We start from the raw sequence: 22826 nt of genomic DNA, 5'->3' as shown, positions 1-22826 counted from the left end.
GTTCAAAGTGAGAGGAATTCAAGTCCACTGGTGTTGTGTTTGGGGCTCTGGATTGTCTTTGTGAATTGCAACCTGTGAGTGGCCCTTACGAAGTTGTTATGTAGTTGCTTCTGCTTCCCAGAGATGACTATGATCAATATGTAATGGCTAGTGAAGGTGGTGTGTAGTCAGGATTTCTATTCCAAATGCTTGGTCACTGCACGTTCTTCCCATGCAGAGCTCTATGGTTACAGATGTCTGAAACCTGTACTATGCAAGCATCTGATTGTTGCAAATGCACTTCAAGGGCCTCACTTGATCGCCGATGGAAAGAAATCCACTTACTCCACTCCATCTGTATGGCAGCCACTTTTCATTTTCAACATACATTTGTGATTCACATAAGAAGAAAAGGCAACAAGGGCGTGCTTTGTAATGTGAGTCACAGGCTCAGCCTGTTAATCAAGGTGACCCCCATGTATCCCACTGCTCCCCGAGCCAAACATTTTCCTTTCTTCCTTACACTCCCTCAGTTTCTCTATGTTCCCTCTCAAGTTTCATTTCAACTTTCAACCCCAAGCCTATAGCTTAGTTATGCCAAACATTGTGATGAACAGTTTCCCTGTCAAAGTCAGGGTGGTATTCACTATCGATGATCCTACCTCCCACAGTAACTCCTGTCACCCGCTTTAATGCACTATCGTCTCCCATCTGTATATTTTGAATAGTCACCTGGCACAATTGTTGTTCCCTCTGCATCCCAGCACATCTCAGCCGTCCTCGGGGGTGGCACAGTGGCTCAGTGGCTCAGTGGTTAGCACTGCTGTCTCACAGCACCAGGGTCCTAGGTTCGATTCCAACCTTGGCTGACTGTCTGTGTGGAGTTTGCACATTCTCCCCGTGTCTGCATGGATTTCCTCCGGGTGCTCCAGTTTCCTCCCACAGTCCAAATGTGTGCAGGTTAGGTGAACTAGCTGTGCTAAATTGCCTATAGTGTTAGCTGAATTAGTCAGAGGGAAATGGGTCTAGGTGGGTTGCTCTTCGACAGTCGGTGTGAACTTGTTGGGCTGAAGGGCCTGTTTCCACGCTGTAGGGAATCTAATCTAATCTAATCTAATCTCACAAGTAAATGCCCAATTTACCCCCCACAGCAGTGACAACTATTAACGCCTCTTTACTTTCATTGAGCTGATTCAGGACTGATAACCAGTCGCCTAGTTGACTTGGGAAGACAGCCACAATTTGACCAGACCCCTGACTAATACCCATGGAGCTTCCCAACCAACCTCCCTCCTGGTCCCAGACTGGGTACACCAGACCTGCAGGACCGACTGTGGCCTATTTCCCAGACTGTGATGATATGGAATATTACGAGGCTGTTGGTGACAGAAATGTGCAAAAAGGCAAGGCAAGGCAGAGATGCTGTGAGAATGCAGGGAGGCACAAAGTGAGAGAACACTAAGACAGCTAACTAAGGGCTCTGAGAAGCACCTGTTCTAATGCATGAGACGGGTGTCTGTCCTTCTGTGCTTGATGAAAGGCTTATGCCCAAAATGTCAACTCTCCTGTTCCTTGAATGCTGCCTGACCTGCTGTGCTTTACCAGCACCACATATGTCGAGTCTGTCCTGTGTACTAAGTGACCTGATATCTGCATAGCAATGAAAGGTATCTCTATAAAGAGATACTGAAGTAGTGAACTGTATTAGAAGTGAGTCGGAGATGGGTCATGAGGATGGGGTGAGGCTGGGGCATGTCAGTTGTCACACTTTGTGGATGTGGTTTTAAGGGCAAATGGTCACTGTGAGGGAGACTTTACCTGAGCCAGAGACAGAGCCCAAGTGAGTACAGCTGCAAATTTAGCTCAAAGTGGGAATTCCATGAAATAGGGAACTGAAGTGCTTCCAATAAAGCATGTGTGTGTACAGAGTTTGGTAAAGGGAGGGGAGCAGGTGCATTTTCTTCTACACTATTTTCATATCTTTATTAGTGAGTAAGAACCAAGTCATTTGGGCCTCTTTACATTGCAATGAATTAGAACACCATTATTTTTAAAGAATGCGCTACACTTGGATTTAACTGAGAAACACCAGGAAGAAGGGAAAGTCAGGGCCAATATAATAAAACAACATAAATAATTCAAAGCTGAATAAAGTGAGCAGGAAGTAAAGTTAAGACAGGGAAGTGCAGCTTGGTCGAGTTGAATATGTGATCTGTAGTATGTGGGAAGCCATTAGACCTTCATGGTTTCCTGGACAACTACATGGGCAGGAAGGGCTGCTGATGGCAGAAATTTGAGCTCTGGGTTTCAGAGCTCAAGTGGTGGCAGGATCCACTGTGGCATAACAGTCAGGCTGAGAGTTATCTCAATAACATATTCAGAGAGGTAATCACGCCATAGGTTAAAGGCCTGGACTCAGAGAGGGAATGGGTGACCACTAGGCAGTCCAGGAAAAACAGGAGTGCAGGAGTCCTCCAGGGTCCCACTCCAAAGCAACGTGGCTCGACAGGAGCAAAGAAGAAAGGATATAGTGACAAGGAATTTATTTGTTAAAGAAACAGAGACAATTCTGTGGCCAGAGATGTGACTTCAGGTTGGTGTGTTGACACCATGGTGCCAGGGTCAACAATGTCACGGACTCGCTATAGGGGAGAATGAACAGCCAGAAGTCACTATCCACATTGGTACCAAATGACTTAGGTAGGTACAGCGTTGTAGTCCTGCAATCAGAATAAAGGGTTCTGGGTAGAAAATTAGCAAGTAAGATTTCAACTCCTGGATGTTATATTGCCTCCTGAGTGCCAGGGTCAGGGATGTCTTGGGTCAAGTCTACAGGATTCTTAAAGGGGAGGGAGAGCAGCCAGAAGTCATGGTACACATTGGTACCAATGACATAGCTAGGAAAAGGGATGATGACCTGGAAAGTGAATATAGGGAGTGAGGTTGGAAGCTAAAAGGCAGGACAAGCAGAGTACTAATCTCAGGGTTACTACCGGTGCCATGTGCTAGTGAGGCTAGGAACAGAGAACAAGTGTAGATGAACACATGGCTGCCTGGCTGATGTAGGAGGGAGGGCTTCAGATATGTGGATCATTGGGATAGCTTCTGGGGAGGGTGAGACCTGTACAAGAAGGACAGGTTGCATCTGAACTGGAGGGACACCAATATCCTGGGCAGGAGGTTTGTTAGAGCTCTTTGGAAGGATTTAAACTAGTTTGACAGGGGAGGGGAACTGGAGCTATGGATCTGAGGATACAGTAGCTCGTGAACAGCCAGATACAGCATGCAAAGAGTCTGTGAGGAAGGATAGACAGTTGACAGGGCAAGGTTGCAGTCAGTGTGATGGGTTGAAGTGTGCCTATTTTAACACAAGAAGCATCAGGAATAAGGATGATGAACTTGGAGCATGGATCAGTACTTGGAACTATGACATGTGGCCATTACAGAGATTTGGACACTACAAGGGCAGGAATGGTTGTTGGATGTTCCAGGGTTTAGATATTTCAAAAGGAATGGGGGGAGGTAAAAGAGATGAGGGGGTGCCATTGCTAATCAGGGATTGTATCACAGATTATCATTGAGGAGGGCTCGTTTACAGAATCAGTATGGGTGGAAGGCAGAAACAGGAGAGGAGTGGTCACTGTATTGGGAGTTATCTACAGCCTCCCCACCATAGCAATAGAGACACAGAGGAGCAGATTGGGAGGCAGATTCTGGAAAGATGCAGAAGCAACAGGGTTGTTGTCATAGGTGACTTTAACTTCCCTAATAGTGATTGGAACCTCCTTAGTTCAAATAGTTTGGATAGAGCAGATTTTGTCAGGTGTGTCCAGGAAGGATTCGTGACTCAATACGTAGATAGGCCGATTAGAGAGGAGGGCATATTGGATACGGTGCTTAGCAACTAACCAGGCCAGGTGTCAGATTTCTCAGTGGGAAAGAATTTTGGTGATAGTGATCATAACACCCTGGCCTTTACTATCAACTTGGGAGGTAGGTTTGAGGGATCTATGGACAAGAACCCCAAGATCACTCTGTTCCTCCACACTATCAAGAATTCTGCACTCAAATTTGACCTTCCAAAAGGAAGAGGTAAGAGGAGCAGATAGGAGCAGATGGTATGGGAGAGTATTTAATTGGGGGATGGAGAATTGCAATGTTATTAGGCAGGAACTGGGGCGCCTAAATTGGGAACAGATGTTCTCAGGAAAATGCAAGATAGAAATGTGGAGATTGTTTAGGGAGCACCCGCTGATAGTGTAGGATACACTTGTCCCACTGAGGCAAGGAAGGGATGGTAGGGTGAAGGAACCTTGGGTGACAAGGGACGTGGAACATCTAGTTAAGAAGAAAAAGGAAGCTTATTTAAGGTTGAGGAGGCAAAGTTCAGACAAGGCTCTACAGGGTTACAAGGTAACCTGAAAGGAACTGAAGAATTCTATGCTGTACATCTCTATGACTCTATGACTTAGGCAGACTAGAAGGGGGCTTGAAAAAGCTTTAGCAGTTAGGATGAAGGAAACCTCTAAGGCATTCTACACTTATATAAGGAACAATAGGATGGCCAGATGCGGGTAAGGCCAATCAGGGATAGTGGAGGGAACTTGTGCCTGGAGTCAGAGGAGGTAGGGGTGGTCCTTAATGAATACTTTGCTTCAGTATTCACTACTGAGAGGGACCTTGTTGTTTGTAAGAAGAGCATGAAACTGGTTGATATGCTCGACTAGATTGATGTTAAGAAGCAGGATGTGCTGAAATGTTTGAAAAACATAAGGATAGATAAGTCCCCTGGTTCAGATGGGATATACCCAAGGTTACTACAGGAAGCAAGGGAAGAGATTGCTGCGCCTTTGGCGATGATGGTCTTTGCATCCTCACTGTCCACTTTAGTAGTACCAAATGATTTGAGGGTGGAGAACATTATTCCCTTGTTCAATAAAGGGAATAGGGATAATCCTGGGAATTACAGACCAGTCAGTCTTATGTCTGTGGTAGGCAAATTATTGGAGAGGATTCTGAGAGACAGGATTTTTGATTACTTAGAAAACCATAGTTTGCTTAGAGATGATCAGCATGACTTTGTGAGTAGCAGGTCTTAACTCTCAAACTTACTGAATTCTTTGAGGATGTGACAAAACATGTTGATAACAGTACAGCAGTGGATGTGGTGTACAGGGATCTTAGCAAGGCATTTGACAAGGTTCCCTATGGTGGGCTCATTCAGAAAGTAAGGAAGCATGGGAAACAGGGAAATTTGGCTGCCTGGATATAGGATCGGTTGGCCCATAGAAGACAGAGGATGATAGTAGATGGAAAGTATTCAGCCTGGAACTCAGTGAGCAGTGGTGTTCTGCAGAGATCTGTTCTGGGACCTCTGCTTTTTGTGATTTTTATAAATGACTTGGATGAAGAAGTTCGAAGAATGGGTTAGTAAGTTTGTTGATTCCATGAAGGTCGAGTGAGTAGTGGATAGTGCTGTTGTAGGTTGCAACGTGACATTGACAGGATACAGACCTGGGCTGATAAGTGGCAGGTGGAGTTCAACTTGGAAAAGTGTGAAGTGATTCATTTTGGAAGGTCAAATTTGAATGCAGAATTCTTGGTAGTGTGAAGGAACAAAGTGATCTTGGGGTCATTGCCCATAGATCCCTCAAACCTACCACCCAGGATGATAGGGTTATTAAGAAGGCGTGTGGTGTATTAGCTTTCATTAGTGGGGGATTGAATTTAAGAGCTGCGAGGTTATGCTGCAGCTCTATAGAGCCCTGGTTAGACCACACTTGGAATATTCGTTCAGTTCTGGTCAGCTCATTATAGAAAGGATGTGGAAGCTTTATTATGGTTCCCACACCCCTGCCAAGTTAAGTGAAAACCATCGCAACAACACTTTTCTAGTCTCGCAGTCAAAACCATAGGTGGAAAGTCAAACGTTTTATTCTTGCCATTGAAATTCAAATTTTTCCATTTTGACCATGTTTTCCCATAGCCTGTGCCATCACCCATGACCTTCAAGGGTGAGGGAAATTCTGTCCTATTCTATTGGTGCCCAGTTAACCCAATAATGTTCACAGGCAAAAATGTTCCCACTTACTAAGGTCTATATGCGGTCTTCCAATACAAAGGGGTTACATTCTAAATACAACGGCACAGGTCATCTTCTTCAATATCTCTCAGCAGCTCTCTTTGAGCCCCTGTCTCAGCAAGTTTGAAAGGATTTCCCTCTCCATCCAGACATCTGTGGCCAACTCCTAACATATGAATCTATGATGGACATCAGTGATATCTGGACGATAATAATATAGGAAGATTCAACTTAAGAGCAGGTGTATGTCATTCAACATTTTTAGCCTGCTACAGCACTCAACAACATCATGGCTGATAAGATGGTGATCTCAACTCCACCTTCCAGTTAACCTACCCACCCTGCATTAAACATTGATGCCTTTTTCTGACAAAGGTTTGTCTAAGCTCAGCCTTGAGTAAATTCAATGATTCAGCCCTTACATCCTCCTGGGGGAAGTGTATCCCGCAGATAAACAGCCCTTTTAGAAAATATAAGCATTCCTCATCTCCTCATCTAATATGTTTTGGTCCTAAAATGTATCCTTTCTTTCTAGTTCCCACACTAGATGGAACTTCCTCTTGGTGCCCATCCTGCGAAGCCCCTTCAGGATTATACATGTTTCAGTACAATCACCAAGTGAGCTTTGCACAGCTGTAGTGACACTTGGCAATTTAAGTTATATTAGAATTTTAAATCTTGCAACTGTTCAATGCCTCCCACTTCTTAGCAAGTAAATCCCCAATCTGAATCATTTCCAATTTGCCAGTAGCTCACCTAAATTATCTGAATGAAGCTGAACTTGAGAATGATGGTAAAGTCAATGCTCATTATATTGGGCAGGAAACATTTCTGGATAGGGTTACGTCCTATCAGGAGAAAATAGTTCCCTAATATTCTAATATGTTTTGGTCTACACCCCACATCCTATCTTCATATTTAATTTCTATTTAATTGGGCCACTGTGAGAAACTATTCTTCCAGCTGAACACTTCTCGCTAAATAACGAACAGGTTTATTGTAGCCATGGTAACAGAGATTTTTCCATTTAAATATATTTGAACATATATTCAGTAATTCCACATGTACTCTGGGGAGCGTGCATTGGAAACAAGAGAGCATCACTGTTGTTTCAGTTTATCCAAGCCACACTTGAGAAACAAATATTTACACATCTGACACAAAAATACTGCAAAACACTAACCTTATATTCCCCAGTTTCTATGTTGGTCATGTCCCACAGACTAAAGTCGATGTCTCGATCACCATTTTTATCAATGCTCACTAATCCAGTAACTCCTATGATAAATTAGAGACATAAAAAAGATGGAAAATTAAACAAAACACATGAAAAAAACACCAATCATTATTCCATTTTGCACCAGATGCTGATTCCAAGCACATGTAACATTTGCTTTAGATTTAGCAAGCATAGATTGGCTGATCAAATGAAATACCATGTTGCTTTGGCTGTTTATATTAGGCAGAGTACAGACCACACTTGGTTAGCAAATTGGCATTCCCACAAGGTCATCTTAATGGGAAGAAGAATGAAGGGATGCAAAAATATGTAAGTGTTATAATTTTTCTTTATGTTTTCCTTTTAGGAACAGAAAAAGAATGAGATGGTCACTTAGTGTCATTAAAAAAAAAGTTTAGGCTTTCCTTTAGCGAAGCTTTCTAATCACAATACTAGCCAAAAAACAATTTCCTTGAATTAGTTTAATGGCCAACTTGTAAAACACAAAGGCCAGAACTTCAGTTGCTCTTCCTGGCTCCAAAAATGTCTCCCCAAACATGTAGCTGTAGATGAGTTCCCACTATTATGTAGTCTCACTTGTTCCAGTGTGAAAGATGTTATTTTTAGATTAGATTGCATACTGTATGAAAACAGGCCCTTTGGCCCAGCAAGTCCCCACCGACTCTCTGAAGAGTAACCCACCCAGACCAATTCCCCTACCCTATGGGCAGTTTAGCATGGCCAAGTCACCTGACTTGCACATTTGTGAATTGTGGGAGGAAACCTGAGCACCTGTGCAGACATGGGGAGAATGTGCAAACTCCACACTGACAGTCCCCCGAGGCTGGGATGGAACCTGGGTCCATGGTGCTGTGAGGCAACAGTGCAAACCACTGAGCCACCATGCCACCCCTAAATGATTTAAGTGGAAAAAGAATTTGAGTATGTGAAGAAGAGCAGACAAAAGTCATAGTCCATGCTGGAGCAAACAGATAACTCGGAGTATATAGGAGGGTTTGCAGATAAAATTTTACGAAATGAGCAACAGATTCAAAAATAAAACTTGAAAAATGTTCATCTTGGGTTTGTCCCTGTGAAAGGCATTGGAGAGATTGAACAGAGGAAGATTGGTGAAGCATGTGTATGGCTTCAGGGTTCATGCAGCAGGAAAAAGAAAATTGCACACTCTTGAGGCATTGGAGTTAGTTCTGGGACCTCAGAGGCGATAAGTAGAACAGTGAGAAGAATTTAAATTAATATTATAGGAAATGGGGAAAGTCCAAGCTGAAGACAAAAATAACAGCAATGAAGTTTCTTGGAACTGAAGCAGAAGGCTGAGTGAAAAACAAATTGTGATAAAATATTATCAACAGGAAAAGGGGAAGAAACCGGCTAAGGCAGTGAAAGATAAAACATTATATGATTGAAAAGGCATCGCTGTTCAAAAAGCTAAGATTCACTCTTTTTCCTCAATTATTTCTTCCAAGCCCCATTCCAAGTTCATTTCATTTTATCTGTTCTTCTAATCCTCTTTGAACCCTGTTTTACTTTTATCATTTTGTTTATTAAACCTTCAATGTATCATGTTTCTCTTTGACTATTCTTAAAGATCTGCTTCTTTCACTTTTAGTTAAATGCCTATTAAATGCTGTTTTTTGTAAAAGTTGATTCGTATGTTTTTTTTTAAAGATCTGTTCCCCATGTGTTTTATCAATGTGCCTGTTTCTCATTTGTTTTCCCTTTGGTCTTTTTTTTGAGAATGCACTGTTTCCTGCAAGCTCTTTTTAAAAGCCATTTCCTTTCATTCTATATTTCCTCATTTTAATTTCTTCCTAATTATTCTTCTCCATGTCCTTCTTATAATTCAACCTATGCTCATCAAAGTCTTTTTGTGTTTGTTAATCATAATCTTGGTAGTAGGCTACTTTAGACATCACTTCATTATTCCAATTCCTCGAATACTCATGACTGATTTCATAGGCTTCCATTTTTAAAATTGAATCTTGGTCATTTTAAAATTTGATTGATGACTCCAAATCATGAGAAACATTCTGAGGTAGGAGTATGAACTTCAGTGACTGTTGTTAAAAGGGATTATACATATGAAGGAAATGTCTGTTGTTATCATTGATAATGCAATTTAATGGTATATCTGCTGTGCTATGGCATTTAGCGTTCACTAGTTTCTGATATTCCATTTCTCGTGCTGTATCTGTTGTTCCTTTAATTTAGTGGCTTGTTCCTCTATTCTCCTCCCATCAGTCATCCAATCCTCTCCCAATCCAGCTGTATTTCCCAGAATCACAAAAATTGAAATGGCGCAACAGGAGGCCATTCAGCCCTTCATGCCTATATCAGCTTGGTAAACAAGCATTATGACCATGTCGAGACTGTGGTGCTGGTAAAGCACAGCCTTCCAAGAGCAGGCAGGATCCAAGAAGCAGGAGGATTGACATTTCGGGATGATGCCCGAAATGTCGATTCTTCTGCTCCTCGGATGCTACCTGACCTGCTGTGCTTTTCCTTCACCACTCTCTCGACTCTGATCTCCAGCATCCACAGTCCTCACTTTCTCCTCCTCCATTATGACCTTGTGTCAATCTCCAGCGTTATCCCCATACCCTCTCACATATCTGCTGGTGTGTATTCATTAATTTGTTTTTGTTTATGGCTCCTTTATTTCACTGATTAGTTGGTGTTTCAACTTGTGTACAAATTTATTAATTAATCACAACCAAATTTTGCACTTAATTTTATCATGTTCAGTGCTATATAATTTTTCTATAATTTGCTATTTCCAGTCACTTTATGGATTTATCGATTCTGTGAATGCTCCTGCTCCAATAAATTATTAATTTATTTGTAGTAGCACATTGTGCTCCAATAATTTTCAATTTTCTTTCCTTGTTCAGATTGAATTTTTAGTTTACTCTATTATTTCCATATTATTGGGGTAGCAGCTTCTTAGATTTGTTCCTTATGATTTTATAAACCTCTATAAGATCACCTGCCTATTCTCCTGGGGAAAAAGTCCGAGCCGATTCAGTCTCTCCCTGTAACTCAAGTGTTCCAGTCTTGGTAACATCTTTGTCAATCGTTTTTGCACGCTTTCCAGTTTAATTGCCACCTTCCTACAGCAGGGCGGCCAGAATCGTATGTGGTGCACTTAAAATATGGTGCACAGTAGGATATGGATCAAGTGCAGGGGTAGCTCAGTGGTTAGCAGTGCTGCCACACAGCGCCAGGGACCCGGGTTTGATTCCCTTCTCAGGCTACTATCTGTGTGGAGTTTGCACATTCTCCCCATCTGCGTGGGATTGCTCTGGGTGCTCCGTATTCCTCCCACAGTCCAAAGATGTGCAGGTCAGGTGAATTGGCCATGCTAAATTGCCCATAGTGTTAGGTGCATTAGTCAGGGGTGAATATAGGGTAGGGGAATGGGTCTGGGTCGGTTAATCTTTGGAGGGTCGGTGTGGAATTGTTGGGCCGAAGGACCAGTTTCCATACTTTAGGGAATCTAATCTAAACAAATAATGAAGCAATGAGTCATGCTGGGGTTTGAGATCAGAGATACAATATCAGCTATGGAGCTGGAGGGATCATACTCAGTTATAATGCGAAAGGGCATGAGGAATTGTTGGAATAAGTTTAAAACCAGCCGTTCTAGGACCATGAAAAATACAAGGGAGGTAGGTAAAGCAAATCTCAGTGTCGAATGGATAATCGTTTGCAGCCATAAACAGTGCAACTGAGATTTGAGTGTGGACCAAAATGAAGCAGAAACAGGCAGCATGAAGTATTAGGGAGAGGTCTGAGAATAGAAATCGTAGTTGATGTTCTGTGTATTGCATGGAAAAGGTTTGATAAATCAGGAGAAAGATACAAAAATTGAAAAAGTTTCTGTGTGCACAAGAAGCTATATGCCCTGCAACAAAGTGCCATTAATGGGAATGGAGTGGACCTGGACTGTCCCATCTTGGTGCATTGCAGGGGGCTTTAGAAACTATATTCAGGACTTAAACCAGGGATTCAAACTCCCAATATGGCACTGGCAATGCTCATCAGAGTGCTGTATGAATGTGAGTCAGGAGCTTGCATACTTATGTCCCAACATTACTGACCACATTGTGGGAATTTTGACATTTAGCAATTTTCATTTAGCTGGGGAGATTTTGGAGGCATCATGATTTATACAATTTGGCTCACTATCACCATAACATGGATGGAGTTGGGAACCCAGTCAGGATTAAGCACAAAACATGTTGCTGACTTCACGTCATAATAAAACACTGTACCATATGTTATTATTTGTTATTAATTCAAAGGGTGATGACAAGGCTTTATTTTGAAAAGGTAAGCGACCATTAAATAATGTAGTTGCCAAATCGTCAACTCTAACATCTAGCATTTAAACAAGGGAATGACGAGCATTGTGAAACTTGTGCATTGCTGAGAAGAGAGGATGGTGAAGCTTTGTCTTCCGCATAAAAAAAGAGACATGTCCAAGCATTGTGCGTGTTTTGAACTAACCAACAACATGAGGCACAATAGTTCTCTAGTGGATTCTTCATGACCACACCTCAACTGATAAGAGTCAGATTACTTATAATGAGCACGTTTTGTTCATATAACATAAATTGTTACTCACTGAAGGGCAAGGCTGACAGGAGTAGGGAACACTGTTTGGCAAGGTTTTGCATGGTGTGCTGGTTAGTAAGGTTCAATCAAGTGGGATCCAGGGAGAGCTAGCCAATTGGATACAAAATTGGAGATTTTCAATTGACAATAGGAATTAGAAATTGACAATAGGAGATGGAGGGTGGTGGTAAAGGGTAGTTGTTTAAACTGGAGGCTTGTGACCACCTGTGTACCGAAGGATCGATGTTGGGTCCACTGTTGTTTGTCATTGATATAAACGATTTGGATGAAAATATAGGAGGCATGGTTAGCAAGTTTGTGAATGACACTAAAATTGGGGGTATAGTGGACTGTGAAAAGGTTATTCAACAGTACAATTGGATTGTGATCAAGTGGGCCAGTGGACTGAGGAATAGCACATGGAATTTAATTTAGATAAATGTGAGATGTTGCATTTTGGTAATACAAAGCATGGCAGGTGCATAGTTCCTTGAAAGTGGAGTCACAGGTAGACAGGGTGGTAAAGAAGGCATTTGGCATACTTGCCTTCCTTGATCAGAGCACTGAGTACAGAAATGGAACATCATGTTACAGCTGTAAAAGACATCGGTAAGGCCACATTTGGAATACCACATACAATTCTGGTCGCCCTGCTGTAGGAAGGATGTTATTAAACTGGAAAAGGTGCAAAAAAGATTTATAAGGATGTTATCAAGATTGGACGTTTGAGTTACAAGAAGAGACTGGATCGGCTGGGATTTTTTTTCCCAAGAGTATAGGCAGCTGAGAGGTGATCTTATAGAGGTTTATAAAATCATAAAGAGCAAAGATAAGGTGAATAGTCCAAGTTTTCTCCCCAGGGAAGGGGAGTCCAAATCTAGAGGGTATAGGGTGAAGGTAAGAGGGGAAACACTTAAAAGGGACCTGAGAGCAACACACAGTGGGTAGTGTATATATGGATTGAGCTGCCAGAGGAAGTAATAGAGGGAGATACAATTACAACATTTAAAAGACGTTTGGACAGTTACATGGTTTGGAACGATTTACAGAGGAACCTTGATTATCTAAAGGACACGGGTGGGGAGTATTTTGTTTGGTTAATTTAATTCTGGATAATTGAATGCCAGATAATTGAGATTCCTCCGTAGAGGGAAATGGGCCAAATGCAGGCAAATGGGATTTGTTCAGTTTCAGAGACCTGGTTGGCATGGATGAGTTGGGCCAAAGGGCCTGTTTCTGTGCGATATGAGTCTATGACTCTAAATGTACCATTCATGCATTTTGAAGATGGGTGGACACTGAGAGCAAGCTTCTAAACAATATTGCTTTCCTCTGCAATACTCATGTATTGAGTGGGACCCAGGGAGATAGTGAGGAATCAGATCAATCTGAGACTGGTAATGTTGGGAAAGTGAGCAAGTCAAACAGTCAGGGCAGGCAGGAACAAAGCAGAGAACAAGGTAGGACTGATAAATTAAACTGCATTTACTTGAATGCAAGAGGTCTAACAGGGAAGGCAGAGGAATTCAGGGCATGGTTAGTAACATGGGACAGGCATATCACAGCAATTACAAAAATGTGGCTCAGGGATGGACATGACTGGCAGCTTAATATTCCAGGATACAAATGCTACAGGAATGATAGAAAATGGAGGTGGGGGGGGGGGGCAAGGGAGAAGGTGGAGTAGTGTTTTTGATAAGGGATAACATTACGGCTGTGCTTAGGGAGGATATTCCTGGGAATACATCCAGGGAATTATTTGGGTGGGACTGAGAAATAAGAAAGGGATGTTCACCTCATTGGGATTGTATAATAGACACCCTAATAGTCAGAGGGAAATTGAGAAACAAATTTGTAAGGAGATTTCAGTTAATAATAGGGAGGTTATGGTCGGGTGTTTGAACTTTCCAAATATAGACTGTGACAGCGATAATGTTAAGGGTTCAGATCGAGAGGAATTTGCTAAGTGTGTACAAGAAAATTTTCTGATTCAGTATGTGGATGTACCTACTAGAGAAGATGCAAAACTTGACCTACTCTTGGGAAATAAGGCAGGGCAGGTGACTGAGGTGTCAGTGGGGAAGCACTTTGGGGCCAGCGACCATAATTCTATTAGATTTAAAATAATGATGGAAAAGGATAGGCCAGATCTAAAAGTTGAAGTTCTAAATTGGACGAAGGCTAATTTTGACGGTATTAGGCAAATTTCAAAAATTGACTGGGGGCAGATGTTCATAGTAAAGGGACGGTTGGGAAGCCTTCAGAAATGAGATAATGAGAGTCCAGAGACAGTATATTCCTGTTTGGGTGAAAGGAAAGGCTGGTAGGTATAGGGAAATCTGGATGACGAGAAAAATTGAGGGTTTTGGTTTAGAAAAAAAAAAGAAAGCATATGTCAGGGAGAGACAGGATAGACTGAATGAATCCTTAAAAGTGTATAAAGGGAGTTGGAGTATACTTAAGAGGGATGTCAGGAGGGCGAAAAGGGGACCTGAGATAGCTTTGGCAAATAAGGTTCAGGAGAATCCAAAGGGATTTTATAAATACATTAAGGACAAAAGGCTAACCAGGGAGAGAACAGGGCCCCTCAAAGATCAGCAAGGCAGCCCATGTATGGAGCCGCAGGAGATGGGCAAGATATTTAACAAGTATTTTGCATCAGTGTTTACTGTGGAGAAGGACATGGAAGATATCGAATGTGGGAAAATAAATGCTGACATCTTGAAAAATATCCACATTACAGAGGAGGTGCTGGATATCTTGAAACAGATAAAAGTGGATAAATCACCAGGACATGATCAAGTGTACCCTAGAACACTGTGGGAAGTTAGGGAAGTGATTGCTGGGCCCCTTGCTGAGATATTTGTATCATCGATAGTCATAGGTGCCAGAAGACTGGAGGTTGGCTAATATGGTGCCACTATTTAAGAAAGGTAGTAAGGAAAAGCCAGGGAACTATAGACCGGTCAGCCTGACATTGGTGATGGGCAAATTGTTGAGGGAGTCCTGAGGGACAGGATTTCCATGTATTTGAAAAGACATGGACTGCTTAGGGATAGCCAGCATGGTTTGTGCATGGGAAATCATGTCTCACGAACTTGATTGAGTTTTTTGTGGAAGTAACAAAGAGGATTGGTGAGGGCAGAGCAGTAGATGTGATCTATATTGATTTCAGTACGGCATTCGACAAGCTTCCTCGTGGGATTAGTAAGGTTAGATCTCATGGAATAGAGGGAGAACTAGCCATTGGGTTACAGAACTGGCTCAAAGGTGGAAGACAGAGGGTAGTGGTGGAGGGTTGCTTTTCAGACTGGAGGCCTGTGACCAGTGGAGTGCCAAAAGGATCCACTGCTTTTTCTCATTTGTATAAATGATTTGGATGTGAACATTAAGAGGTATAGTTAGTAAGTTTGCAGATGACACCAAAATTGGAGGAGCAGTGGACAGCAAAGAAGGTTACCTCAGATTACAATGGCATCTTGATCAGATGGGCCAATGTGCCGAAGACTGGCAGATGGATTTTAATTCAGATAAGTGTGAGGTGCTGCACTTTGGAAAAGCAAAGCAGAGTAGGACTTATACATCTAATGAGAAGAAGGTCCTGGGGAGTGTTGCTGAACAAAGAGACCTTGGAGTGTAGGTTCATAGTTCCTTGAAAGTAGAGTCACAGGTAGATATGATAGTGAAGATGGTGTTTGGTATGCTTTCTTTTATTGATCAGAGTATTCAGTATAGGAGTTAGGAGGCCATGTTGCGGCTGTACAGGACATTGGTTAGGCCACTTTTTGATTATTGTGTGCAATTCTGGTCTCCTTCCTTACAGAAGGATGTTGTGAAACTTGAAAGGGTTCAGAAAAGATTTACAAGGATGTTGCCAGGGTTGCGAGATTTGAGCTGTGGGGTGAGGCTGAACAGGCTGGGGCTATTTTCCCTGGAGCTTCAGAGGCTGAGGGGTGACCTTATAGAGCTTTATAAAATCATGACGGGCATGGGCTGGGGGAGTCTAGAACCAAAGGTTTAAGATGAGAGAGGAAAGATATAAAAGGGATCTAAGGGACAATGTTTTCACACAGAGGGTGATGCGTGTATGGAATGAACTGCCAGAGGAAGTGATGGAGGCTGGTACAATTTCAGCATTTGAAAGGTATCTGGATTGGTATATAAATAGGAAGGGTTCAGAGGGATATGGCCAAATGCTGGCAAATGGGACTAGGTTAGGTTAGGCTATCTGGTTGGTATGGACGAGTTGGACCGAAGGGTCTGTTTCCATGCTGTACATCTCCTATGATTCTCTGGCTCTATGACTCAAAAACCTCATTACAGAGCAAATCTAAAATGAAACTAAAATCAATGTCCACCCATTCCTAATAGGTACAAATCAGAAATACAAACTAACCTTAAAGGTGTGTATGGTCCTTCCACTTTACAACTTATGTTTCCAAATAAGAATATATTATAAACTTTGATCACAATGTCAGGAGCTCACAAGGAACTCAAATAACCTGCACTTGCTTGTTCAGGTAAAAGAGATACATTGTGCTCTGACCACAAAGAATAAACCAACGAGCCAGCTAAATACCATAATTGCACTTGAAATAGCAGATTCTATATGCAATGTCACAGAAGATTTTCCAAACCCATTTAGTAACTATATATAAACCTGTGATGATTCTTGCTGTATTCCCATTAAAGCACTGCAATGCACTTCAGACGAATTCTGCCAACTTTGCACTAAGCTACAACACAAATTGCAATCATGTTTTTCTTCCCTTTCAGATCCAGCAATCTCAGAGCAACAATGTAGGTTTTCATGAAATTAGACTCTGACATTCTGTTGAACAATTTGCGCATTGTAAGTGTTTATTGTAAGGGTGCCAACATCCATAAATGGGTAGCTCCGAATTAATAAAGCAAAACTTTTCAGAATGTAGCAAAATTCTATCTAAATTTTAGTATTTCAACCTATTATTGTATCTCTGCACATTTTGCAATTCATTTAAATCCCAATGTTTTTAAAACGTAGATCTGTAATCTCTGAACAGCGGGAATCTTTCACATTTTTTCTAAAAGATGTATATCATCCTTTTAAACCACATCTGCAAATTTTATTGCTTGCATATTTCCAATGTCAATTTATTATAAAATAAACTATAAGAGTTTCCAAAAACAGAACACAATTATAATTTTTCTTAAGGGATTAAACTAGATTGTCCTAGAAAATTCTTAGAAGACGGAGCTGGCAGTTATATCAGGATTACGCCTGAGATGTCATCCTTCCATTACTCTGATCAAATTTTGCAAGTTCACGAAAATAAACTTCTGAAGATCCAGTCTTCAGTAGATTTGGGGTAGAGCTATGGCATCTGTCTTAAAACTGTGACTGAACTCTCAGCAGATTTTTGTCATGTCACCCACATTACAAAGCAACTTAAAACATTTCTACTGATTTCCAGATAATCCAAACCTCCACCTGGTTTCAATCTGTTTAGCCATCATGCCAATTTCCAGCATTGTTGTTGTTATCAGAAGATTATCTTCATCTGTTCTCTGTCTGGAGACAGCTCTTTAGTGATGATTCACTAAACCACATAAAAGTGCTCTGACGTTTTGTTACAAGTTAGACAAGGCAACAGGACCTACTCTTTCTCAGCTGGAATGGAAGTTAGACAATGAGCCATTTGCATTAGTTTAATCCATCATACTACCATCTAGCTGACTGAGCAAGTTCCCAATCAGGACATTGTCAGGTCCTAGGTGGTGAAATAATGGCAATGGTTGTATAAGCCTATTAGCATTCTATTGAGTTTAAAAGTTTGAGGAGTGATTTAATCTAGGTGTTAAAGTGACAAAGAAATCTGACAGCCTAGATCCAGATAAATTGGTAAGGGTATCCAGAGCAAGATGACATAATTTTAAGTTTCAGAAGAAATCTGGAGATATCTTTTCCACAAATTATAGTAGAAATGTGGAAATTGATCACCAAAAGATTGCGGATTTGAGAGTGGAACTGAAAAAAATCTTCTTTGGTAAGAGTACTATTGTATAAAAATTGACAACGCATAAAAGGGTATCAGGATCATACATGACCTAAATGAATGAAGGCTGACTGCTGTTCCCACACCGGACACCAAGGCTCCTCAGACCTCTTTAAACAATGTCACAAGATCTTTTACATCTGCCTAAGTGAACAATCTGAGTCCAGTTTTACATGGATTTGATGGACTGAGTAATCTCGGTCGAAGCCAAAATTGCCTCTATAACATTAAGTCAAAATCTCTCACAAGGTTGCACACTCTAAATAGCATAATAAAGTGTCAGCCAAAATCATGTAGTTGAGTACATTGAATTGCAGGATTACACTACTTTCTGAGTCAGTGGTAAAAGGGTTACCAATGACCTAAATTGCCAATGTATCAAATATTATGTTGATTCTACAGCAATATCTTTATTTGGTCTCTTATATCAGGAATTCTGCAGTACAATTACATGTGCATGCAGTACATGTTACATATCCCGTAGTTAATCTCCTCAATTGTCATGAAGCACTTAGATAAACAAACATAGAATATAGAACATAGAACATTACAGCACAGTACAGGCCCTTCGGCCCTCGATGTTGCACCGCCCTGTCATACTAATCTGAAGCCCATCCCACCTACACTATTCCATGTACATCCATTTGCCTGTCCAATGATGACTTAAATGCACTTAAACTTGGCAAATCTACTACCAATGCAGGCAAAGAATTCCATACCCTTACTACTCTCTGAGTAAAGAAACTACCTCTGACATCTGTCTTATACCTATCTCCCCTCACTTTAAAGTTGTGTCCCCTCGTGGTTGCCGTCCCCATACTTGGAAAAAGGGTCTCCCTGTTCACCCTATCTAACCCTCTGATTATCTTGGATGTCTCTATTAAGTCACCTCTCAACCTTCTTCTCTCTAACAAGAACAGCCTCAAGGACCTCAGCCTTTCCTCGTAAGACATTCCTTCCGTACCAGGCAACATCCTAGAAAATGATATTCAGATAAATATGAAAGGCCTGCTTTTATTGTGAACATTTTAGGAATACAGAATGTCCTGAGACACTGAATTTCTGCTAGTCAGGCAATTAACTGGGGATGGCTACTAGAAACTTTTCTTAAATGACGTAATTGTGTTGAACAATCTGCTAGCAATTGTGTCTATCTTAATTATGGTAGGTGCAATTGAAGAAACAAAAAAACAGAAATTGTTGTAGAAACTCAGCAGGCCTGGCAACATCTGTGGAGAGAAAGCAGGGTTAACATTTCAGATCCAATGTTCTTCAGTTATGAAGAAGGATCACTTGACACAAAACATTAACTTTGCTTTCTCTCCACAGATACTGCCAGACCTGCTGAGTTTCTTTGGCAATTTCTGTTTTTGTTTCGGATTTTCAGCATCTGCAGTTCTTTATTTTTGTTTTTAGATGCAATTCAAGATTCATTTGTCAGTGTCAAACACATGCAAACCATCAAAAACAGGAGTTAGAACTTAGTAATGTTTCTAAGACAGTTCATAATGGCACAATTTCAGAGATGGAAGAAAGGTATTGCCTGTGTCAGCAAAGTTTAGGGAAACCTGGGCTTTAAAAGAGCATAAAACTCCACATTGTCTTCATGGCTTGTTAAGTATTTATAAAATTCTCCTTAATTCATAAATATTGGTTGTTGATACCTTTTCAGGTCAAGCAACACTGTTATAAATTAAGATTTCGGAACCTAGAATTTTCAAATTTCTAAACCTATATAGCTGATAAGGTTCTTCTGAAGTGTAGTTACTACTGTAATGTCAGAAACACAGTAGCCAATTTGCACAAACAAGCTCTAACACAGGTCAATGCTAAATCTGGGTTTTTATATACATGAACTATTTAGCAATCAGGTAATAATTTTTATTGGGAATCTATTCTTGTTTCAAATCCCTCTAAGGCCTTTCATCTCCCTATCTTTATAATCTCCTCCACCCTACAATCCTCCAAGATGCTTATAATTATCTAATTCTGCCCCTTTCAGCATCTTAGATTTCAATTGCTCTATCACTGGTGTCCGTGCTTTTAGTTGTGTAGGCTCTAAACTATGGAATTCCCCCTTTTTTCTCTACCTCACAGTTCTTTTTCAAGGCACTTTTTCAAATCCACTTCCTTGACCAAACTTTTGGTCAGTTAACAAAATATTTTGTTTGGGGTACGGTGTCATAATATCAATTACAACATTCCTGTGAAATGCCTTAAAACATTTTCTTGCATTAAAGGAGCTATGTAATTATCAGCTGATTGAGGGATGAAATAGTTCCACAGGAACGTTTACATCTACTTTAGCGATCAAGCTGGCTGCAATTCAATTTCTCTAAAAGACAGTATCTCTGACAGCATAATACTCCCTAAGTACTGCACTGGTATGGTAGTCTAAATTTGTGTCTTGGAGAACAGGGTCAAAACAATATTTTTTCTTAAGGGCTCATCTTGAGACTTTCTGAAGGGCTACTTTTTGATTATCAAGGAGTCCTTTTTAATTCTAACTAACTCATTTGTTTGGCAATGCAGCCTTGTTGTACCATCACCTACTTTTGTATTGGATAATATTCTCAAAAATCATCATTGCCCCATTAAACTTAAAGAAACTACAACACACAAGGAAAGCATGGATTTCATGAGACCATAATATTTAAACTGATAATAGGCACAAGTCAGCAACGAGGGCTGTAAAAGTAATTCTCATGTACCTATACACAAAAAGCCACCATTATAAACAGGCTTTCCACAGAGTGGTGAGGTCACAGCTGAAGGATTGCTGGTTTGTCACTAACACTATCACCTGCACTTCAGGCGATTCAAGGTATGTGAAATGTTTTGAGATGGGATAGCATAAATATTAACCCATATGAAATAAAACGCTTCAGTGTGCAAATATCTAACTGATAGTGTACACTACAATAGTAATGTCCCTTTAACACACTGTTTTTTTATTGAAAGGTTTAAAACATAAAAAGCTTTTGAGTCCTCTTCCCCAACCACTTTCAGTCCTTCTCTCCCAGTTTGCAGTCCCTGGAGTGGAAGTTGAACCCACAGTATGCACAGAGGTAAGGGCATTATTGACAACATAGACAGCAAAATAATGTCATCTATATCAGGATTCTGACTCCATATCTCCAGATCTGCGTGGTTCTAATTCAAAACCATTGCTTGTTTCTAAACCGAGCTTGTGTAAAGTGCTGTTGAATTATGATTCACATTTTTTCACCTCTAGATTAAAATGTTTCAGTGCACTTTTTAACCTTTCTTTTGTAAATGCCAATCCATCCAGAAATTTCCTGCCTGTTCTGCATAAAGCACCACTCATCTATCATCCAACGTCAACCGGCAACCCAGCTTTCATACATCAGCTTCAAATTTTTTTTATTATTCACTTCAAATTTAACCTTGGTGTCTAGTTCTCTAGTCTGTTACCTCACAGGCTCAAGCTCCTTTCAACTTTGTTCATGCTTTTGCACTTTTAACATCATTATGCTCAACACTTAACTACATTTCTGAAACTGTATCCACTTAGTTGTGACTTGGGTCTATCATGCTATAAAACTAAAGTACTAAGGATACTGGAAACCTGAAATTAATGTAGAAAATCAGCATGGCGATGGGGATAAATACTGTCCTTCCAGTCTTCCTCCCAAAAGTCTTGTTTAAATTAGTTTGCTCTCAACAGAACTAACTTATTTTCTATTACTAACACCAACTATCAACATCTTTTGTGAAGCCAAATTTCTCCTTCGTTACCATTACCACTGTATTTTTCTTTTGCTCTGGGTACATCACACCTTACATGTGGAGTTCCTTTAAGAGCCACTTGACCAGATTTCAGGACAAACATATTCCCGTGAGGATGAAAATTAAGGATGGCAAGGTTTGGGAACCTGGGATGATGAGGCATGTCGTAAGTTTAGTTAATATGTAAAAGGTTTAAGAATTAGATATCAAACAGAGCCTTTGAGAAGTATAGGAAGCAGAAAATAACTTATTAAAAATGAAACTAGGAAAGCTAGAAGGGCCACGAAATGTCCTTGGCGAGTAGGACAAAGGAGATTCCTAAGGCAACTTATACCTATACTAGGAACAAGAAGGTATCTAGGGAAAGAGTAGATCTACTCAAGGAGGGAATTTATGTGGGGCACCAGAGGACATGGATGTGGTCCTTGATGAGTACTTTGCATTAGTCTTGAGTAAGGAGAAAATCATGGATGATGATAAGTTTAGAGAGGGGTATGTCGATACTCTAAAGCTTGTTGATATTAAGAAGCAGGAGGTTTTGGGGGTTTTGAAAAACATGCAGGTAGATACATCCCCAACCCTGATGGGATCTATTCCAGGAAACTGAAGCAGGCAAGGGAAGAGACTGCTAGAACCTTGAGAGATCTTTGTATTATATTTATGCATAGGTAAGGTCCCAGAAGACTGGAGAATAGCCAATGTTGTTTGTTTGTTTAAGAAGGGTAATATGGATAATCCAGGAAATTATAAACTAGCAAACCTTACATCAGTGAAAGGGAAATTATTGGAGAAGATTCTTAGGGACAGGATTTACCTGCATTTGGAAAACCATTGACTTATTAGAGACAGTCAGCAAGGCTTTCTGCAGGAGAGGCCTTGTCTCACAAATGTAATTGAGATTTTTTCGGAAGTGATGCCAATGGTTAATGAAGGTAGGGCAGTGAATGTTGTCTACGTGGACTTTACTAAAGCAGTTGACCAAGTCTCTCATGATCCAGAAGATATATCATGTGGCATCCATTCTGAGGTGACAAGTTAGATATAAAAGGGTGTCACGGGGCTGAGTTGAGTATGGTTGCCATTACGAAAGAGATAGTGCTAGAAAAGTTAAAAAGTCTTAAAA

The 22826-nt window shown here is 40.8% G+C and overlaps 1 protein-coding gene across 1 annotated transcript in view; it reads right to left on the bottom strand.

The window, feature by feature from the left end:
* npr2 (natriuretic peptide receptor 2) overlaps positions 1 to 22826 on the bottom strand; it is a 183308-nt gene that overhangs the window by 108051 nt on the left and 52431 nt on the right. The window contains exon 5 of the mRNA XM_072572008.1: positions 7245 to 7339. Within this exon, the coding sequence (XP_072428109.1) occupies positions 7245 to 7339 (95 nt within the window). The remainder of the gene's footprint in view (positions 1 to 7244; positions 7340 to 22826) is intronic.

Source organism: Chiloscyllium punctatum, chromosome 1, assembly GCF_047496795.1.
Source record: "Chiloscyllium punctatum isolate Juve2018m chromosome 1, sChiPun1.3, whole genome shotgun sequence".
Classification (NCBI taxonomy): Eukaryota; Metazoa; Chordata; class Chondrichthyes; order Orectolobiformes; family Hemiscylliidae; genus Chiloscyllium; species Chiloscyllium punctatum.
Note: the sequence above shows the minus strand (reverse complement) of the source record. Positions and strands in the feature narration are given on the sequence as shown.